The 22073-nt window shown below is 39.1% G+C and overlaps 1 protein-coding gene across 2 annotated transcripts in view; it reads left to right on the forward strand.

The window, feature by feature from the left end:
- Positions 1 to 262: 262 nt before the first annotated feature.
- The window catches only part of ATG7 (autophagy related 7), a 102277-nt gene continuing 80466 nt past the window's right edge, over positions 263 to 22073 (forward strand). Inside the window, exons 1-15 of one of the 2 annotated variants that reach the window (XM_071755412.1) lie at positions 263 to 363; positions 3650 to 3860; positions 4068 to 4122; positions 5775 to 5892; positions 7065 to 7142; positions 7695 to 7811; positions 8847 to 8996; positions 10950 to 11038; positions 11728 to 11849; positions 12889 to 12979; positions 14065 to 14209; positions 15025 to 15183; positions 16501 to 16695; positions 20978 to 21181; positions 21420 to 21535. In XM_071755412.1, coding sequence (XP_071611513.1) covers positions 3683 to 3860; positions 4068 to 4122; positions 5775 to 5892; positions 7065 to 7142; positions 7695 to 7811; positions 8847 to 8996; positions 10950 to 11038; positions 11728 to 11849; positions 12889 to 12979; positions 14065 to 14209; positions 15025 to 15183; positions 16501 to 16695; positions 20978 to 21181; positions 21420 to 21535 — 1817 coding nt within the window. In that variant the 5' untranslated portion in view covers positions 263 to 363; positions 3650 to 3682. Of the gene's footprint in view, positions 364 to 559; positions 655 to 3649; positions 3861 to 4067; positions 4123 to 5774; positions 5893 to 7064; positions 7143 to 7694; positions 7812 to 8846; positions 8997 to 10949; positions 11039 to 11727; positions 11850 to 12888; positions 12980 to 14064; positions 14210 to 15024; positions 15184 to 16500; positions 16696 to 20977; positions 21182 to 21419; positions 21536 to 22073 lie in introns of those variants that run through there. The other variant, XM_071755411.1, reaches the window with a different exon arrangement.

Consider the following 22073-nt stretch of genomic DNA (forward strand, 5'->3'; position numbering starts at 1 on the left):
CTTCTGGCCTCCTGTGTGTTTGCCATCTCCCCCTTCCACTGGGGGAGCTGCAGACACAGGTGTGCTGAGGAAAGGGAAACGCTCACACCTGCCCTGACGGCTGTTGTCACCCTCAGCCCCGTCACGGTTAATGCCTCACAGCCGCGGGGATTCACACCCGAGCGCTCTCCTCCACATTCACGCCGCAGCGTGAGGGACAGATTCAGTTTTAATTCGCGCCGCCTCAGTTTTCAGGGCTGCCAGGAGCGGTGAAATGGCCTCTCCCGCCCCGCGTTACAGACAGCCGCAGCCCAGGAGCGGGACCCGCCTCACGGGAGCGCTGAGGTACGGCCGCTCCGCCACAGGATCCCAACCTCCGGTGAGGTGAGCGGGCCGCATCCCGCCCTGCCCAGCCTCCCGCTCCACAGAGGGGCTCTGCCCGCCGCACTGCCCTCCCGCTCCCGGGACGGGCGGGAAGATCTCAGCTCCTTCTCCTGACAGAACCGAGCGACCGGCGGTTCCCGCCTGACGACCGCCTCCTCGCGCCAGCCCCCGCCCCGCCTTTCCCCTCCCTGCCCCGCCCCCTGCCGCCGCAGCGATGACGTAGCCGGGGTCGCGAGACGTCACTCGGCGGTGCCGGCAGAGAAATGCGGGGAGCGCGGCGCGCGACAGCTGGTGAGGGGTCGGCGCGCGTGCTGGTGGCGCTCGGCGGGCACCTCACAGACACCCCCCTTCCTTCCCCCCCCCCACAGGCATCCCCGCACCCCCTCACAGACACCCCTCCCACAGACACCCCCCCACAGAAACCCCCGCACCGACACCCCCCACCACAGACACCCTGCCCCGCAGACACCCCCCTCACCACCCCAGACACCCCCGCACCCCTCACAGACACCCCCCTCACACAGACAGTTCCCCCGCCCCAGACATCCCCGCACCCCTCACAGACACCCCTGACCCCCCCAGACACCTCCCCCAGGCACCCCCGCACCCCCTTATGCCCCTCACAGACACCCTCGTACCGCCTCGTACCCCCGCCTTCCCTCACAGAAACTCACGGTCCTGCCTCCCCTCACGCCCCCGCATCCCCTGCCCTCCCCAGACGCCCGCACCCCCTCACAGGGCACACCTTGCCCCCCCCACACAGACACCCTCGCACCCCCTCACACTGCTGCCTCCCCTCACACCCCCTCACAGACACTCCCGCATCCTCCCGCACCCCCTCACGCCCTCTCACGGCCATCCCCGCCGCGCCCCTCGGGGTCGTTGTGTCCCGCGGGGGCTCCGGTCAGGAGAGGCGGTGCGGGAGCAGCGCGGTGCGGTGCGGAGGGGTCGGTCCTGAGGTGCGGGGCCCTGAGGCAGCCCCGGAGTGGGGGAGTTGGCGGGGCGGGTGGGACCCGGGTGGCGAGGGCCGCGTTCTTCTGTGAGGAAACAAACGGGAAGGAAACAGGCATGCAGCTCTTGGTAGTTGTAGTCATTGCAAAGTTTCAAGAAACTTGACTGATTTTTTTTTTTTTTTTTCATGGTAATTTCTGAGGTTTTTTTCAAGTAAGCTATCAGGAATCACATTACCACAAATTCCAGCTGCTGCTAAAACTAAAGAAAACAAACAAACGGGAGGGGGGAGGGAGCAAAATGGCCTGTTTGCAATAGGCCAGTTAAAGCAAGACAGCCAGGACCGAACCTTAGAGCTTTCACCATGAAAAACAGGGAAAACCTCAAGCCTATTATATCCAGAAAACCACATTGCACAATTTATGAGCAATTAAGGAAAGCATTTACACTGGAAGGAGATAAAGTGTATAAACTGTATGTAGAAGGAATGGCTGGGTTACACTGAAGGCTTGGTGCAAGGAAGTATGTGAGGAAATCAAATTGCATCAAATTAACTGATGCAAGTGAAGATGCAGAAATTCTTTTGGAGAAGAGCTGGCTGTTTGGCAGTTACTAAGAAATTAAAACTACCTTTTATTTCCTTCTCCCTGTTCCAAAAACCATGAAAGAGAGGCACATGAGCTCGGCTGCACAAGTTGCTTCACAGGAGAATAAACTTGGAACTGTTGAAGCTACAGTGCAGGAAAACTGTGGTGTGTATGTGTGTTTACATTGGGGTCAGGTAACAGCTGATCTGGGAACCTTATCTTGACTTTCTGTACATAAAATACAGGCACTGGGAAGGAACAGTTACAAAAGATAATCACATGAGGTTGTGTTCTGCAAGCTACTTAACTACAAGGCACTTGGTCTTCAAAAGTTAGTTAATTGAAGGAGTGATTTGCATTCAAATGGCTGGTTTGATAAGCATTGTGTACTATACCTTCATCAGTAGCTGTTTATCTCCCTTCTGGACTTAGAAAACAGCAGTTGCTGGCTTGGCAGATGGATGTGTTGTAGTAAATATCATATGCTCATATCTTTTTGAGGAGTTTTAAATTGGTATTTTAAAAAACTTATTTTAATAAGTAATAAAGTAAACAAGTAATAAGTCCTTATTTTGCACAATGCATGCTTTTCTTAGCTAGGTAATCAAAGAGAAGAAAATGGCTAATAAGATTTTCCCTCTCATAGAGGTGTGTTCCATGTGCTGAAACATACATTATGTATGTATAATATATAACATTAATATGTGTAAGTATAGAAATGAAGAGGAATGCCAACAGTAAGTGAAGGGCGTTCTTTAAGGCAACATTTTTATTTAATGAATTTTCAAGAAAATAAGCAGATTGAGCTGTCAAACTCAACGTGAAGTGAATGCTGCTGCTAACGTGAGCAAAGGGACCATCAGGCCTAGTAGAGGCTTATGGTAGCCCAGTTTAGGTGTTTTGCTCCTCAATCTGGGGTAGTGTCTAAAAATCTGAAATTTGTAAGTGTTGTAAATTGAAGACCAGGTGCTTACAGGAATATTGTTCAGCCAATACAGGGTGGGGACTTGTGTTATTTTAAAAAAAAAAATGTTCTCATGCATTCTCCCTTTGGGAGAGAAGAGCTGCAAGGAAATATCTAGACTTGTGCAGCACATTCACATTCTAATGGCTAATGCAACTGCTGAGGAAGTTCTAGTTGATGTTTTCAGCTTTGCCCTTTGCTGCCTGCAGGACTTGTGTTGGTTTTAGTTTCCATTTCCTGGCTTTACCTGCTAATTTGTAAATGCTTGTGAGAGTTCAACTCACCACAGGCTGAGAGTGAAGACCTAGCTAAACGAAATGCTAGTTTGATTTTAAATGCCACCAGAACTCCAATAGTGCTCACAGGCTTTTAGACAGCTATCTAGATAACAGAAGGAATGCAGATACAGGGTTTAGAATTTTATTTTCATCTGTGGCAGCACAGTGCAAGATGTGGTTGAGAAGTACAGTTGAGTAGTTCAGATGTAGTATCCTAAGCAATATAAAAAAAATCATGGGACATCTGTCAGGAGATCAGATCCTTCTAGGCAGCTTAGCCAAGCAGAACATATGCTTGTGTTCTATAGTTTTATTTACAAGATATTGGAAGGACTTTGCTTGGCTCAGAAATAACCTCTGATCAGTGATTTTAAAAACTGGCATTGCTTAAACATTCAGAGGAGTGAGGCTTTTTACACTGAACCCAACAAGATGTGTTAAAAAGCAGCTGTGAGTAGTACTGAGTCAATTGAGTATGTACTTACCAGGCTTATCTGCTTTTGCAGAATTCAGTTTAACAGCAACCATTAACTAAAGTCATGGCAGCTGCCAGTAATGAGGTGCACCATCTTGTAGAGCCTGGAATCTCAAAGCTGCAGTTTGCTCCCTTCAGTAGTGCCTTGGATGCAGGATTCTGGCACGAGCTAACCCAGAAGAAGCTCAATGAGTACCGACTGGATGAGACCCCAAAAGTTATCAAAGGATACTACTACAATGGTAGGTAGAAACTGAACACTTTGCTTAGTACTTTGGGGTTTTCCTCTGATTCCTCTTTTTGGAGCTGTTGAAACTTTAGAAAACACTGCTGGATGAGCTGTGAATTCTGTTGTGTCTGTGGGTGATTTATAGCTTACATTAAGAAAAAGGGGGAAATTAATCTCTGTATTGCAGTTTAACAGAAAAATGTTGCTGCTTTTTCTCCAGGTGATCCTTTGGGTTTGCCAGCTCGCTTGACATTGGAGTTTAGTGCCTTTGATATGTAAGTGGTTTACAATGCTGTGGTTTACCTTCATTTGTTATGTGAAGACACTTCCTTGCATAACAGTACCTCTGTGACATATACTATAAAATATATATTCTTTGGTATATAAAATTCCTCATTAAACACAGATTTTCATGAACGTTATAACAGTGGAAAGATTGCTTTGTCACAAACATTAGCTCCCCATGTCTGAAATAGTGTATTCATAAAATACTTTTTTTTTTTTTTTTTTTTTTTAATTCTGGGTAAGAGGGGAGATTGGTCATATTTTTCCTTGGGTTTTTATCTACTGAGTACTCATCATTAGAATATCTCAATACTTTTTGCATTCCTTAGTTGTTACGTTGTAATATCTTCTAAAATATTTGACCTTTATGATTGGAATTTTCTACTTTTGCTTTTACCCCCAAAGTGAGAGTAAACCAAAGCTGCACAGTGTGCACAGCAAAAATGAGGTGAGAAGAGAGGGGAAATATTTTTTCCACATGGTTTTCCTCTCAGTAAATACCTAAATTAGTGTAAGTAATATAGGCGTAGGTGTCTTTGTAGTTGGTGTCTTATTTAAGCTGGTGGATCACAAAGTTTTAGATCCCAGAAATTACTTTCTCTGCCTTGCTTGATGACAGTGTTAGGAGCCTAATGAGGTTTTGTGCAGTTTGACACAATTTCATAAGACATACTTCTTAAATAAGAACTTTTATGTATGATACTGAACTCATGTGTAGCAAAGTCTAATTGAAAGAAAGCTGTGACACTGGGAACAGGAATTTCAGATGGTACCAAGATATTTGATAAAAATGGATGGTACCAAGGTATTTGATCTCTCAAATGTTATGACAAAAATTATGAAAGGTCCATTTATGTAGTGCTTAATTATTACTCCTCCTGTGGTAACTTTCTGTGCTTCTGTTACTGTAATTTAGGCAGTCAGTTTAGATCATCCTGAAGAGTTCTCTTTTAGCTTTCAAAATTTTTGGAAAGTACATCATATTTATTTATTATGTAACTTAAACTTTTGCTGTATTTGAGTTTTCAGAGTGGTCAGAAACAGACCAATTTCAGAGAATAATTTTAAAGGAGTCAGTGAAATAAATAAGGGACTACTGTAGGTTGCTTTTTTTAATGGAAAAATAGGGAAAATATATACTGTTGTGTACAAACAGCAACTTCTCCAGCTGATCATGTTAGAAACTGTAAAATCTACTCCATCTTTTGCCTGTTTTAGGCTTATTTTGGGATGCCTTAAACACTACATTGTAACTGAGTAACTCTTTACATGGATGAAATATTGACACCTGAAGTTCAGTCTTAATTTTTTCTTAGGGAAAATAGTATTTGTCATGGAAAGTTTTACCTTTGAATAGAATTTTAAAGTCTTCTGTGGTGCAGTGCCACCTTGCTAAAGATGATAGAGATACCTCATGGACTTTGAGTCACAATATAGATGTGTATTTGCACAGGTTCTTGTAGTAATCCATTTTCAATAAAACATTATGATCATAATGTTTTTATTACAGCTGTCATTAGCTTTTATTGATGTCCCTTGTCATTTGACAATTTCAGGGCAACCTTACACCACAGGATAGCAACTGCTAATTTTGTTAAAGGCATTAGTATCCAATACCCAGAGGTTTCTTTCTTTTATTCAGGAACTCTTCAATACCAGCACGCTGTTGTCCTGCTTTTGGAACTTTGTATAACACCAACACTTTTGAGACTTTCAAGTCTTGTGATAAGAAATCACTTCTGGAAAAAGAAGCAAATGAGGTAAGATTTAAAATGAAATCATCTGTGAGAGAGTAGGAAGGAGCTAATGCTACTTGGAGGACTTCACTCAGTGGTCTACTAGGCCACATTTTAAACTGATCAGTCCTATTGAAGCTGCCAGTGACTTGAGTTCTGGAGACAGCTTTAAAATTTATCTTGATACCCAGAAACCAGCAAGTGTCTGGTCTAAACTGTAGATTATTGCAATACATCTGTGTGACAAAGTGGTAGGGAATGGACCCAGAATGGACAGAAGACTGAGATAATGCAAGAAGAAGATATCTGACACAGGAAGGGGATAGTCTGCTTGCACTGTAACTGAATTACATGTCTTGGCTTGGGCAGAAGTAAAAATCAGACTATGGTGACCTTTTCCTTTCTGAGACACTTCACCTGGCCCAGTCCTTGATTCCTTTCATCAGATTGATTGTCTGCCTGCTGGCTTTGAGTAGCAAAGTTTGCATGCAGGTATTGACTCAAAGCTAAGAATTTTTTGTGTTCCTGTGCCTTAGTGCTCCCCTGCCAGTGTTTGGTGTGATGCAGTATCAATATGCAGGAAAACTGGGGCTGTCAGAATGCTTTGTTTCCTCTTGTATGTATTTTTTTTCCCCCCATTTTTATCTTTAAGACAAAGGTCTAGCTGGTCTGACTCATATTATATTTTTGTTTCTCAGCAGTGTGCAGTGTACTACCTTCCTGCATGTCTCCATTTTTTTTTTTGGTCAAATTTCGTGGTGGCTTATTCACATACCTAGTATTTATAGACCCCATAAATGAAAAAGATGAGAGAGCAATAAAAGCCTATATTAAAATCACATTATGTTCCATATTGTGGTAATGTTAATAGTTCATATACATGAGGGACTTTGGGACATGAGGTTTGGTTTCTTTCATTTGATGGTCCATGCCTGATCCATCAACTAATGCTCTTATTTTGCAGCTTCCACATTTTTTTTGTTAGGAGTGCACATCTTACCTGTAGAATCCTTTTTGCATAGGTAATAGCACAGGTGAGATCAGTTAGGAAAAGGTTGCAGTGGGTTACTGGGAGTGTCCATTTTGATATTTTAAGGTAGCTGCTGGAAGAATTAAGGATCCCTGCTGCTGTTCTCGTGCTGCCTTGGTATTTTATTTCTCTGCCCTTTCTCTTTTGTCCTCTCAATTGATGACAGATATGGGAATCAATAAAATCTGGAGCTGCTCTGGAAAACCCAATGCTCCTGAACAGGTTCCTGCTGCTGACATTTGCAGTGAGTAACAATAATGTGTCTCCTATTTAACCCTAGTGGAAATCATGTTATTCCTTTTTAGGAGAAATACTGTATTAGTTTTAGCATATTAAGGTTATGAGGATCATTCTCAGACAGCTTAAAAATTCTGAAAACATTTAAAAAATCCTATTAAGACATTGTCATGTAAAGCTCTAAGATATTTTAGGACTTATTCTTTAAAAAAAAAGTCTTATTTTTTAATAAATATTTAAGATCAGCTGATAGGCTTAAAGGTATTAGTAAAACCATTGCTTCATGTTTAACAATTTGTGTGTTTAATAAATAATGCTACAACTAACAGAACCTGAGCTATTGTAAATGTAGTGTCTGTTAATATCTTAAAAACATATGCTGGGAAGGGAAGTACTTTAGTATTTTTGTTTGTTTGTTTTCTAAAAGAATGAAACAGGGCATTGTGAAGTTAAGAGAACTGTGGTTAGTATCAGCAATCAATTATGATTAGTACTTCAAACAGTAATTTACTTGGATTTTTATGTTTATTACCTAATTTTAGAAATAATTTTTTTTTAGGATTTAAAGAAGTACCATTTCTATTACTGGTTTTGCTACCCTGCTCTCTGCTTCCCTGATGGAATACAAATAATTCAGAAGCCAGTGAGTCTTACTGAGAGATTCTCATTAAATCAGGTATTCAAAATACTAAATGTTATGAAGTCTGAGGCCTGTAAAATGTAATCTTTTTATTAGCACGTGCTGAATTAATTTGAGAATCTTCATTTCTTTTGAAGTCTTCAGTTATTTCCATGGGGGGGTTCTGTTTACCTCTTTCTTATTATTATATAAAATCTCTCAGCTTAACATCACTTCAGCTTTACTCATGTAGATGCAGATGTGGCAAACAACTCTTGAAGAGGCAGTTATAGTAATTTTTGATTTTTATATTCAGCTTACTAAAGACATAGCTATGTTTATCAAAAATACTGTATTTTTAAGAAATTTTTTAAAGTTACATCCTCTGGGAAATGCTAAGTAATTAGCAGTTAGAAAATAGTTAACAAAATGTATGATTGGACATGAAAAAGAACAGAATACGGAAGGTTTTTTTTTTTAGGAGAAAATTGCTGTGTTTTTTCTCAGGTTTTTTCATAGTCAGTACAAAAAGGAAAAAAATAATGCAAAACCTGAATGGCTTCTAATGGTGTCATGATCAGTGAGAAGCAATTTTTTTTTATTTTTTTTTTTTTTCAAGTGAAAAATGCTTAGTTGTCAGAAGACCCTCATTAGGTCTGTAGCAGTAAATAGTGTAGAAATACTGGTCATGATTCAAACACAAGAGTTTCAACTAAATGCTGAAAATACATATAACAAAATAAAGTGAATGAGACTGTTCTTTTGTTTAATAATAAAGGGAAAGATTTACTTTTTGCTGAAGCTGTTGTGACTGTCAGAATGAGCTTTTTATCTATTTTTGACTCTTCTTATTGGTAAGAGCAGTTTGCTGCAATGACAGTAGTGCTTCTGTTTAAAATTTGCATTGACAAATCCTGTATTATCAGCTGAATTTTTGCTCTCAATTATTGTGTTCATAATGGGCTTTCAAGCTTCTGAGTACAGGACGTTCTCTCACTTGAGTGAGGAGGCCTTTCCAGATGTTAAAACTCTTTTTGTGGTTATGTATAAGATTGTTTAAAGTGTTGACTGCAGTTGTCTTTTTGCTTTTAGATTCAAGCACTTCAGAAAGCTTATGATGAACTTTGCCAGAAAGAGGGGGTTACAGCCCTGCCTTATTTTTTAATCAAGTATCATGACAATTCTGTCATGGTATCTTTACTGAAAAAGTGGGATGATTTCTTCCAGGACCAAGGGGGAAAGGTAATGAGAATTTTGTGTCTTCTTATAACCTAAACATGTTTAGTTTAGAAATGGTTCAAAAATAGTCTATAATACTGGCTAATGAATATCCTGGATAAAGAGCTGAAGACCAGCAGCTTAGGTTGATTTTTGAGTCAAGTGAAGTGTCCCTGGTTCTCATACAGAAGCCCAGTTACATCAGGTTAATGGTCAGCTTCAAAACAAAGTTCTTCATCCTCTCTTTCCCTCATCATCAAAACAGAAACAAATCAGTTTGTGGAAGAGTGCATAATGATTCAGGTTTGCCAACCACTTGACCCTCAATGATGTAATGATGCAAACCACTTCTTTTATCACTTGTGTACTGAAAGTTGGTACTCAGATACTTTCAGTGTATGTTGTGCCCCTGAGAGCTTTGGATAAAAATTGCTGAGAGTCTGTATCTGAAGAACATTCAACATAAATGCTTTGTAATCTTGGAAAGTAGATGACTTGTGTACCAGAAGAAGCTGGGATATTTCTTCTTGTTAAATGCAGAGATCATGCACATCCTTGGAGTGTAAAATGAGTTCTATCTGTTGCTTTCAGTTAGGGAAGAGTTACAGTGATACATGAAGCAGATGGCATCACAGCAAGAGTTGGTTGGCTTGTGCTTATTTACACTTAATTCTATTTTGGATCGTGTTGCTCAGCTGCCTTTCAGAATGCTTTACTGTCTTGATTTTTGGTGAACTTTGAACATTTTATCTTGCATGCCACTGGAGTGTTAGAAAACAAAATTGGGTTATAGTGAAGAGCTAATAAGTGTAAAAAAGACTTGGGTTTTTTTTTTCTTTTGTTGTTTTTTGGGGTTTTTTTAGGACATATTGTTCCACTATATAAAAGTAATTTAGTTCTGATTTGTAATACTTGATCTTAAATTACTCTCTTGTTTTTCCAAATTTTTTTGAAATTAGGACTTAGGTCTGCAGTTGTTTGTAGAGTAAAAATGTGATGTTCAAATGGTAGTGTAACTCCAATAATGGGTGACAGGTAAGATTATACTTCATTAGTTGAGGACATTCTCAGTGTGAGAGAAATCTGTAATAATTTGAAATACATTTCTTCATTAACATCCACTTTGGAGGGAAGTGCCAAGCTTTAGACCTGTTGGATAAGATTTATTGCATCGATTCTGCCTGTGTTTGTATAAATAGTTTGTATTTCAGTGAGCCAGCTGAGCTTGCATGTCTGGAAGAAAAATATTTTCTTGCTGCTACTGAGTTAGTTTTCTGCTATTTTTTTGAAACTGAATCAGCTTACTGATGGGTCTTATGCTTGCTTGAGTCAGCAGTTGCAAAGCAGCAGCAGAGCATGTCTGGGAGGAGGGATAGGGGGTTTCTCCCCTTAGATTGACTCATGTTTTCAGATCCCTCCAGGGTCACCTCCCTGGTTTTGTGGAGTTGAGACCAGTCACTCTAATCCAGCTGTAGGCAGAGAAGCAGGAGGGAGGAGCTCTGTAGATGTGAGAAACACAAATACCATTAGTCATGCTTGAGTTCAGATGGCTTTACAAAGTCATTTTTCTGCTGTTTTTCCTTCAGCTTGACATTTTACTGTTCTGTCCCCTTTTACATTTTTATCATCCCATAATCAATATAAAATTTTTCTTTTTTTTTTTTTTTTTTTGAGAGCAAGGCTTCAGTTAGTGGTCTTGTCCCAAAAATGGTGTGTTTAAGGAAGGTAACAAAGGTGCACATGCAATATAGCAAAATGAATGCCCACAGATGCTAAACTGACTAATTCTCAAAGCTGTGGCAAACACTTGACTGAAATCTAATGTGTCCATGTATTAAGCATTTGTAAATATGTAAAATGTGTCTGTAGGCATTCTCTGTCCAGAAGTTTTACATGAAAAATGCCAGATAATTTCTTGTGTGAACTGGGTGTTAGTATGGAAAGATAACTTCTCATTTAGAGCAATTTTATTTTCAGGTGACAGTTGGAGTTTATGATCCATGTAATTTATCCCACTATCCAGGATGGCCACTGAGAAATTTCCTGATCCTGGCAGCTCATAAATGGTATCTATTTTATTCTTTTCCACAAAGTGTATTTATTGTTTTACAGCCAATTAGGCAAATTTTTCCCCCATGGTAGTTTGTTCATCTCACCTACCTGAGTTTTAACTTCAGCCTCTACATAACTCACCCTCAGTGATTCTGATTTTGCACATTATTTTGTTCTTAGTAGCTGAACTGCAGTATAGAAGGATATATAAGTACCCAAAAAACTTTGTGTTCTGAGGTTTGGAGGCATTTAGGCACTGAGGTTCCAATTGTTTGATCTGAAGATTTGAATCATTAGGAATTAAAATGATACTATAGAGAACTAAGAGGATCTTGTTTGTGCCATGGCAAATTACATCATGGCACCTGATGTGTGCTCTAGTGTTTCCCTCTTTATTCCTCTTGTTTTATTGTGTAATTGTGCAGAGTGTAGCATTGTGTAACTATGTGTAACTAACTGTGTAACTATGGCAGAGGACAGGGTAGCAGTGACATTTCCTTAGAGCAGTCTCACAACAAACCAGTCATTTTCACCTCCTAAGCAGCTGTTTTTATTTATACCTGATCAGAACAACTGTGTTCCAGTACTAACAGAAAAAGCCTTATTCAGAATCTGCAAGAAATTAAACCTGTGTGAAATAATGTTTAAAAGGAGCCCCTTTTCTATTAAAGAAGTTGCATGTCTCTTTATTTTTAAATGGCAGGGGCAGCACTCTCCAGTCAATTGAAGTGCTCTGCTTCAGAGACAGAACCATGCAAGGAGTGAGAGACATTGCACACAGCATTATCTTTGAAATAAAACTTCCACAGAGACCCCTTGGCCCAGGTAATCCATTTTAAAATAAATTATTTCCCATTTTTTCCCTTTCCTCTGCAATCACTGTGAAGCTGGAAAAAACAAATTAGTGCTACTACTAAGTAGTTTTTTTACACTGTTATTTCATATGGAGTTTAAATTGTTTGAATTTACATTGAATGCCTATAAAGAAAATGGTTACTTCTTCAAAAAGAAAGAAGAGAGCATATTCTAATATTTTCCTTCTTAAATTGTGTTTGAGATTTAAAAACAAAGGCCCTTCTGGTATCATATGAAACACAAAACCCAGGCAACAAGCAATTACTGTCTTCTTCCTTGTGACTGTTGTATGCAGTCCCTGAGCAAGGAAAAATTCATATGATAATGAAATTTCTGTGATACAAACTTCCTGTGTATTTCTAAAGTAGTAGAAGCCTGCTAGAAAATGGAGTTGTTTCCTCAGTCCCACAGTGAGGCAGGCAGATGTATTTTAAAACAATAAACTTGCAAGATTAGAGCATAATCTTCAGCTTAATTTCTGTGTGCAGGACTGTGTCACAATTTCCTTACCTCATCCAAAAACTTCTGAACAGTTTATGTATCTTTGTTATGAGTTGTTTAATTATTATATGATTAGGATGTATCATTCTCTACTGAATTTACAGATGGGGACTAGGGAACATGCAGAAATGATTAATCTTGGCAAAATTCACCAAGTTCTGAACGTAGCAGTCTGTTTGACATTAAAGATCTGGAGGCTTGCTAAGGCATGATGCCATCTCTGTACTAGATGTGAAGCAAGCTAGATCAGCAAAAGCAGCACATGGAAGAGAAAAGCATTTCTTCAAGTAAAAGTGCTTTTAGTTGATGTAAACCAGCAAAATCTGAGTAGCAGTGTATAAAATAAATTGTATAGCAATGGTTGGTAAAATGCAGATTATTTACTTACAAGTTTAGGCTTTGTTTTTCCAACAAGGTTAAATTAGTTTTGCCTTTCTTTTTTTCTATCCTGTGATATTATGGCTTTCATTCTTTCTTTTCTTCTTCCTTTATTTTTTAAAAATGTCAGATTGTCCAAAGGCTGTCGGATGGGAGAAAAACCAAAAGGGAGGCATGGGCCCAAGGATGGTGAATCTCAGTGAATGCATGGATCCAAAAAGGTTGGTTTGTTAGCTTTTGAAGTTCTACAGTTTCTTTACTTGGGCTTAAGCCCTAACAATTGGAACTGTCAAATGCAAGGACTCTCTGTCTCTGTTAGGTAAGAATATACAATAACACATACACTCTGTATTGTTTGGGCAGTCCTGCTGGAGGGAAGGACATGAACAGAGCAGAGTGCACTGGGTTGTTGCAATCCTTGGCAACTGGGATCTTGAATCCTTGCTGACCAAATAAGTCACTGGATACTTCAGAAATCAGGTTTATCACGTTTAGGGGAATGAGACTGTCAGGAATCTGATTTCTGATGAGAGTTTTAGTACCCTGTGTTCTGATGAACACAATAATTTGAGACTGGGTTGAGCCTGGTTTTCCTACCTCGTGTTCTTTCTAGAACTTCCCCAAAGACCTGACCACATTCTCTAGGGGACAAACATCACATTTCATGTTAAGGACAGGTGTAACAGTGTGCAGGAAACCAGTATATTCAAGCTTTCAAAATAGAACACTTCCCTAGCAAAATTTTGTGATTCAATACACATCAAATGTCTAAAAACATTTTTTTTTTTATCTTCTCTACTAGCTACCTTTTCAGTCTTGTTTCAGTGGAGTAAGGCACCCTACTCTTCTCTATAAGGATGTTGATTAGCAGTGTTCAGCCAACACATTGGTTACAGGAGGAGATTCCAAAGAAATTGAATATCAAGAAGTGTGCATGTATTTATATAGCATGATTTTTTGCCATCTTCTGTTTGCATGTATTTCCTTCATGTCTGGTGGGCAGAATGGTTAAAAATTTCTGCTTAGGACCCTTGAAAAATTACTGCCCTGTGTCATCCAAGAAGCAAATAAGCAGCATAATTTTTTTTTTTCCTGGTCTCCCTTCCTCCCACTTTGTTATTAGGTGGGAGTGTGCTTGGAAGACTTTGCATTTCACATTGCCTATGTTTGTTGAATTGAAGAATTCTTTCTCCCCTTTAAATCCCCCCCCAGAGCACTGAGTTTCTTCAGTTGAAATAAAAGTAACTGCTTTGTTGTAGAAACACAAGGTGATTCCAAAGTGTTCCTGTTTTGTTTCATGGTTTAGGTTAGCAGAATCATCAGTGGATCTTAATTTGAAATTGATGTGCTGGAGGTTGGTGCCTACACTTGATTTGGAAAAAATTGTGTCTGCCAAGTGTCTGCTGCTAGGAGCTGGTACACTGGGGTGCAGTGTTGCAAGGACATTGATGGTAAGTCTTGAGTTAATCTTCAAAACAATCTGCTGTTTCTTTTGAAATCTGTATGGTTTTGTTTGTTTTGAGCAGCTGCCATGGCAAGCAGTAGAAAGTACTCTGAATTAAAGTACATGTAATACATATTAGTTGATACTAAAAATTGTGGAGAAAGGTAGGATCTGAAGCCTATGGAAGTAACTTGAAGTTCTGCCAATAGCAGAATAACAGGGAGTGAGAGAACCTTAGCAGAACAGCAAGTTGTTTAAAATTTGCATTAAAAAAGATTGAGTGGGAAACACAGGACAAATTATGAAGCTAATATGATCAAATTCACAGAGAAACACTTGAGGTAAGTAACTGTGCTGATATTTACTTTCAGGGATGTTTACCACATCCCACTGAATCCAGTAGGGGCTTGGGGGATTACTGCCCAATTATACTGAATTATATATTAAGTATATGTTATATATTATAATGTGATAATATAGACTGAATTATATATTCAGTGTATGTTATATATTATAATATAATAATATATATATTATATATATTATATATTGTATATATATTATATATAATGTGTATATTATATATATATTATATATCATACTGAATTATATATTTTTATACTGAATTATATATTTGGACAGACTAAATTTTCTCAACTCTGTGCAAGTACAAGGTTGTTGCTGTGAATAACTTCAAAAGATTTTGTGGCTTCATCTTTCTAGAAAAATGCAACAAAATTCCTCTGGAGCTTCTAGCATTACTTAAAAGTATATGGCTAAGACTATTGTGCTTACCATTATTTAAATTAATTCCCTGTTTAGGGCTGGGGAGTCAGGAAGATTACATTTGTGGACAATGCAAAGATCTCCTACTCCAACCCAGTGCGACAGCCACTGTATGAGTTTGAAGACTGTCTGAGTGGAGGGAAGCCTAAGGCACTTGCAGCAGCAGACAGGCTGCAGAAAATCTTCCCAGGAGTGGTAAGATCAGTACTTAAAAGTTGTTAATATGTTCCTTGGAAAGCAACCAGTCACTTGAAATAACTGTTCCGAGTTCTAGTAATGATATGAATGAATTACCCAAATTCATTCCCCCAGGCTGCTTTATTTGTCTACTCATTTTTATCTTCAGGGATGTTCATGATGTATAGAATGTATATTTCACCCTCCCAGTAATTTGGCTCACCTGGATTTATGAGTTGTGCATGTAATTGGTCTGTAAAAAACCACGTTCCACCAGCATCCCTTTCCTCTCTTCCTGTGTACTATTGTGTTTGGTTCATCTGGCTTTTACATTTTGGCTTTTAAATTGTTAGTTGCTAGCAGCACAGTGACAAGAAAGGAGACTTTGGCAAGGCCTGAGCTCCTGTAAGATACATGAAGGGTCCATTATTCTCTTCCAGCAGATGGCTGGCAGATTGTGTTAACGTATTTCCAAGTGAGTGAGTTAATTGTTTGCATTGTGTATGCATTGTGTGTGCTGCTTTGGCTCTTCAGCCATTTTCTGCTCAATATGCTTTGCCCAAATATGGAGGTGGAAGAGCCATATGTTTCTGCTGTAAGAAGAGGCTTTTTCAGCATCACTGTAGTGCAGACCTCCAGACCTCCAAGTGCTAGGGTAATAAGTCTCAGAAGTTATTTTCTTCTGTATCAAGTTCACATATGGCTGGTTGGATTACATGAGAATCATTTGAGACTATTGTTCTTCTTGTAAAGAATTTAAAACTAAGAGGACAAATGATTCTATGAATGTGGGATACTTCACATCTGTCTCCCTATCACTGAGTCAACACACAGGATCAGAAATATAAGCTACATCCCATGGATGTGAAGTATCTGCAAAGATAATCCAGGACAAAGTTTTTATCTAAGTTCAAGAGCATGATCATAATCACATGTAAGATCTGTCTGCTTGCTTTTGTAGCAGTCTTTGTTATCTCTGGGCTTTAGGGTTATCTTCTTGTAGTGATTTGTGAGACCTAGTAAGACCTCCTGAGAGAGAGGAGTTGTTATTTGAGGCACAGAGCCACCTGAACACTGTTGATCTGCTCTCAGTCCCCAAATTAATGTGTTTGCATTGAGCTGCTCTGTTCTGCAGAAATACAGCAGCTGAAATACAACCTCTGAACCCTCAGCCCTGTGCATTAGTGCATGACACTGATATACAGAGGGATCTTAAGTTGCCATTCTGCCAAACAGTAATGGAGTTTGTGGTTTAAAACTTCGTATTGAACGTTATAATAATTCAATCCTGTCCCAAGATTGACTTTTTAATATTTTCTGTCACTCTCCATGCAGGTTTCAGAAGGCTATAACATGAGCATCCCTATGCCAGGCCACCCAGTGAATTTTTCTGAGGTAACAATGGCACAGGCTCAGAAGGATGTGGCTAAACTTGAAGAGCTTATTGATGCTCATGATGTTGTTTTCCTGCTAATGGACACTAGGGAGAGCCGGTGGCTTCCTGCTGTCATTGCAGCCAGCAAGAGGAAGGTATTGTACCAGACCCTGTCACTGCATTTCAGCTCTTGCATATCAACCAGCTATGCATACCTAGAAGAACTGTATGGGAAAATGAAATATGTGGCAAATCTGTTGTTATTCTGCAGAAATATTTTCTTATTTTCTGTAGCCTCAAAGATTTTCTGTACAACAAAAAGAGAATGTTGAAAAGAGGAAGTAAAAACTTGCATTGCAGAATGATGCAGTTTGAAAGAGACTTCTGGAGGTGATGTGGTCCAACTCCCTGTTCTGGTAGAGCCAACTTAGTGCATGTTGTTCAGGGCCTTGTCAGTGTCTCCCAGGGGCACATATTTCATTATTAATACTAAGAATAGTAATTTCATAGTACAAAAGTCACAGTAAGGAGGTGTAAAACATTGCAGTAATGACTGACTGAGGAGGACGTGAGCTGTAGAAGCTTGTCTGAAACCATATTTTGAAAATATATCTCAAGTTAAAAATAAGAAAGTGAATTCTGAACTGAAGAAATATTCCAGCACTTTTTTGGTCAAAAGTTAACTTTGGATTTTTCTCATTGCCTTATTAGAAAAATACTGTTGTGCTGGGCCAGTGCATCCAGACTGCCTGTGACACTCAGCTGTTGTTAAATGCTTCAGCTACTTCTGTAGCTTAAAAGTTTATCCTCATGTTACAGGAAAAGAACAATGGGAATGGCTGCAGCACAGGCAATGAAGTTTCTGAATTCTCATGTTAAAAAAAAAAAAAAAAAGGGTATCTGAATCTATGTATGTTTTACTATGTATATGAGATCAGTGAGACTATATGCAATATGGTAAAATATCTTTTGTGGTCCATATGCAGGTCTGGTCAGATGAACCAGATGAAGAAATAAGATGTAAGCTTAGGTTTTTTCTGGGAGAGTCACAAAAGCATATGTGGAAAAGATTTTGAGCCATTTCTTCCTTTTCTACAAATCTTACTGAGGGTTAGATGTGCATGATAGAGTGTTTACTTCTGTGTGAACTTAATTCATTAAAACTGGGGCACACAGCCTTTTCCTTTGAAAGGCTATTCTAAATCCCACAGGATTCTGGAAGAATTTTTCTCCAAATTAATGCAGTGTTGAAAAATGTTTTTGCTGAAGAATCCAAGTAAATTGTCCTGAACACTTACCTCCCCTGCTATCATGTAGTAGACTTCAGTAAAACAATCTCAAATAATCTTACTATTTCTTAATTCATTTAAGGATCATGCAGTTTTATGTTTGCTCAGCTAAAATAGCACAAAATCTGAAAATGCAAGTATTAAACTTTTAATGTGTCAGCTTAACCACAGTGCACATCCTGTGTATTTTGTGGCATGAATACGGTGTCCACAGCAATTTAAGTTGTGAACTTGAGAGCAAAAGAAAACATCCATGTGAAACATCTGAGTTAATGTTGTTATTAGATTATTTTTTTGTTTTCTGATTTTCTTTTTCGTAATTAGTTGTACGTGGGCTTTGTTTTGTTTTTTGTTTCTGTTCATATTTAATTTAAAAAAAAAAGATAGTAGAAATAAGAGAGAATGCAGATTTGTGGTATCTGGTTTTGTCTTCTAAATTCCAAGTATATTCCCCTTTCTCATGAAGATTTTGTTCATCTTAACAAAATTTTTCCTGCATCTGCTTTGCAAGCAGGTTTTTTCCAGATCAGGCAGTTTTCTCTTTAAGCCAAGTCTTTAAATGATTCCATTTTCTTTTTTTTTTTTTTTTTTTTCTCTCTCATTTTAAGTAGATTCCTCTTTGTAGCTCAAATGAACTCCCCTTTGCCAGTGAACTACACTGCCAGTGAAAAGAATCAGTGTGAACTTCAGGTGTAACTGAGTGCATGCAACTTGACAACTTAATCAGTTCTTACTTCACCCAGTTCTTTTCTTCAGTTTGCACCTGTAGTCTTTCAGCAGTCTTCTTTTTTCTACGTAAAAACAGCACAGAAATTAGATAAAAAGAGTAAGTTTGCAAAGCTGGGTTACTAAAACTGGAAAGTGCAGCCTCCTGTTTCCTATGTGCAATGGTTGATAATTTTAAAGCAATATTTGTAGTTCTATATGCAGCCCCCCCCTGCCTGTCCCACTCATGGTAGAGTTATTTTAGTCATCTCAGAAAAATTTTCCCCCCACATTTCCTAAACCAACAGTCCCCTGCTATATTTGCCTCACTGTATTCAATTTTGTTCTTTGAGGACAATTTTTCTGATTATTTTTTTTGTGATGGTTTTCTGATACTTAATGGCAAAGTGTGTCTGACTGGATCACAGTTACTTGATTTGTGTAAGATCACTTTGAGGAGGGGAGATGGAGTTCTGGGTCACTGAATAAGCACAGTGTTGAAATCTTCAGGTGTCCAAACTGAAATGATGCTCAGTATCTGCTTTGCAGTGTTCTTCATGTTTGTAAGCATTTAATGGGAACTCCAAATATGAATTTGTGGGATATCAGCAAAGCTGGAATACTGCTGCAAGTTGAACCCCAAGGTCTCAAAACAGTCACAGAGAAAATGAAGAGCATAGTGAGTGATCATCTGTGTACAAAGTGTTCTATAATGGGCAGAAAGAGGAATTCATTTCCTCATGTAATGATTTTTTTAAACACATGCCAAGAGATACTCTCTTCCATATTCTCTTTATCAAAAACAGGTGTTTGTTTTTTTCCATTTCTTTTTGTTTAGAGGCCAGTCACTCAAATTCAAGTAGTTGCAGTAAACTGAAGAGAGAGAAGGAGTCTTTTGCAGTGGAAAGTATTTAGAAATATTATGAATTTCTGATAATACCAGTCCTGCCATGTTAATTCATATTTTAACCATAGAATGTCAGGTCAGAAGGGACCTCAAAGATCCTCTGGTCCAACCCTTCCAATACTACAGTTTATACCACAGATCTCCTAGCACCCTGTTGAGCTGAGACTTAAAAAGCATAATTCAGTCTTCAGGTTTTATAGGTCCATAAAGTGAGAAGATAGTCTTTTAATTGTTTGCTGTAAGCCTGCCTCTGCTACCACAGATTCAGTAATTGATCCTACTTCAAGACTGAGGAAAGAATAAGCTACAACACAGTGAATATCCAGAAATTGTATGAAATACCAAAAATGATGATGAAACTCACAAGCTTAGCAGTTAGGATGGCTAATTCTTGGCAGCTTCTCACGAAGTTTCTCTTTTGAATAATTCCTTGCTATAAAAATGAAAAATAAGAATCTGCTTGTACTAGAATTTCTATCTAAAATACCCACAGATGAAGCAGTATTATATTTTCCTTTGTGCTTTACTAACTACAGTCATAATTGGGTTTACTTTTTGCTTTTATTTAGATCATTTGCTTTAAGTTTAGTAAAATCTGCCTGTAGAACTCTTGGGTTGGTGATATTTTGAGTGTAACATATACAGCTTCAGATTGCTCTAAGCACTTGTCACAACCCCAGGAGAAAGGGGAAAATGATGAGGGTGTAATTGTGCACCACAGCTGCTTGTGCTCCCCGTGGGACTAAGCAGATGCATATGCAGACCATAAGTAATCATTAATTGCTTTCATCACTGAGTAGGAATTTTTTGGATAACAGATTTGGGTTTCATTGCTTTGTCACATAGGAGTGTTCAGTGAGTTATTTTTCAAACCACAGTGACCTATAGAATTTCAGATGACAGGAGAACTTGTTATTGATAGGCACTGCTGTACTTTATTGGCACTTGGACTATTTTAACAGCTAGAAAATATGAATATATGGAATATGCAGCAAAGTCAAAAGTAAATTCTGAGCTGGAATCAAAAGAATTTTTTCCAGTAATTGTTCTAATCATTTTATGGATATTGGGCCAAATTTGGATGGGTGTTTATTCAGTGTATAGCAGCTTCAGTAACTGTTGTGAGACACTGAGTGTTGGCTGGTGTAAACCTAGCTTCAGGTGTGCACTAGCACAACACATCTGTAGACTTCCTGTTCCTTTTTTTTTTTGTCAGCAATTGTGCATAGGTTTGTGTAACAGAGGGAGTCATTACTTTGTATCATATTTCCCTGAGAGACACAGAAAAAGATAATGGTTTGTAGATTACTGAAACTTGGTTTTTGGAAGCATTTTTCTAACTGCTTGACAACTGGAATTCCTGTTGTTTGTGGCTAAGGTGATAGATACACAGTTATTAGGTTGCTTGTTGATCTACAGCATGTGTGTATTTTGCTTATTGTTAATTTTTAAACATCTACAGTGAATAAAACCTTGAGGCCTTTTCCCCCCTTTTGGCTTGCTTAAAATCTGTTGTTCTCTCTTTCTTGTTCACAGTTGGTCATCAATGCTGCATTGGGATTTGACACATTTGTTGTCATGAGACACGGACTGAAGAAACCAAAACATCAAGAATCTGGTGACTCATGTTCCAGCAATGCCTCTGGTTCTTCTGATCTTTTGGGATCATCACTTTTTTCAAATATCCCTGGCTACAAACTGGGTTGCTACTTCTGCAATGATGTTGTGGCACCAGGGGATGTGAGTAGACCCTTATGCAAATGGTGATTATACATCTCTTTTGTTGTGACTTGAACTTTGGTTTTTAAATTATTTTTTTTTTTTTTTTAAAGGGATTTGGTTTATATTGATGTAGAGAGGATTAAGAAATTTTTTATCTGGAAGATCAAATAAGTTAATTGCCCTGAACTAAAGATTTGTGTAGCTAGTTCTTTTGGAGTTGCTTTTTTCTTTGCTTTAGAGCTGTCTGTCTTTGTAGTCCACCAGGGATCGGACACTGGATCAGCAGTGCACAGTCAGTCGACCTGGATTAGCCATGGTAGCTGGAGCTCTTGCAGTGGAATTAATGGTTTCTGTTTTACAACATCCAGAAGGGTGAGTAATTTCTGAGGAAAGGACTGTATTCAAAAGGTCATCTCTGAGAAATAAGGTTTATTTCATGTAATTTTGGGGAGAATCATAGAATCATAGAATTAGCCTGTTGGAAGGGACCTCAGAGCTCATCAAGTCCAACCCTTGCTCCACTCCCCCCGTGGTTCCCAGCCCATGGCACTGAGTGCCACATCCAGGCTCTTTTGAAATAGCTCCAGGGATGGAGAATCCACCCCTTCCCTGGGCAGCCCATTCCAATGCCTGAGCACCCTCTCTGCAAAGAATTCTTTCCTAATATCCAACCCAAACCTCCCCTGGCAGAGCCCCAGCTCTGCCAGGGGAGGTTTGGGTTGGATATTAGGAAAAAATTCTTTAGTCCATGCCCTCTTGTCCCACTGATATCTGCCCAACCCCCCCCTGGCTCCAACCTCCTTTCAGGGAGTTGGAGAGAGTGATGAGGTCTCCCCTGAGCCTCCTCTTCTCCAGCCTCAACACCCCCAGCTCCCTCAGCCCTTCCTCACAGGATCTGTGCTGGATCCCT

This window comes from Heliangelus exortis, chromosome 12 (genome assembly GCF_036169615.1).
Source record: "Heliangelus exortis chromosome 12, bHelExo1.hap1, whole genome shotgun sequence".
NCBI lineage: Eukaryota > Metazoa > Chordata > Aves > Apodiformes > Trochilidae > Heliangelus > Heliangelus exortis.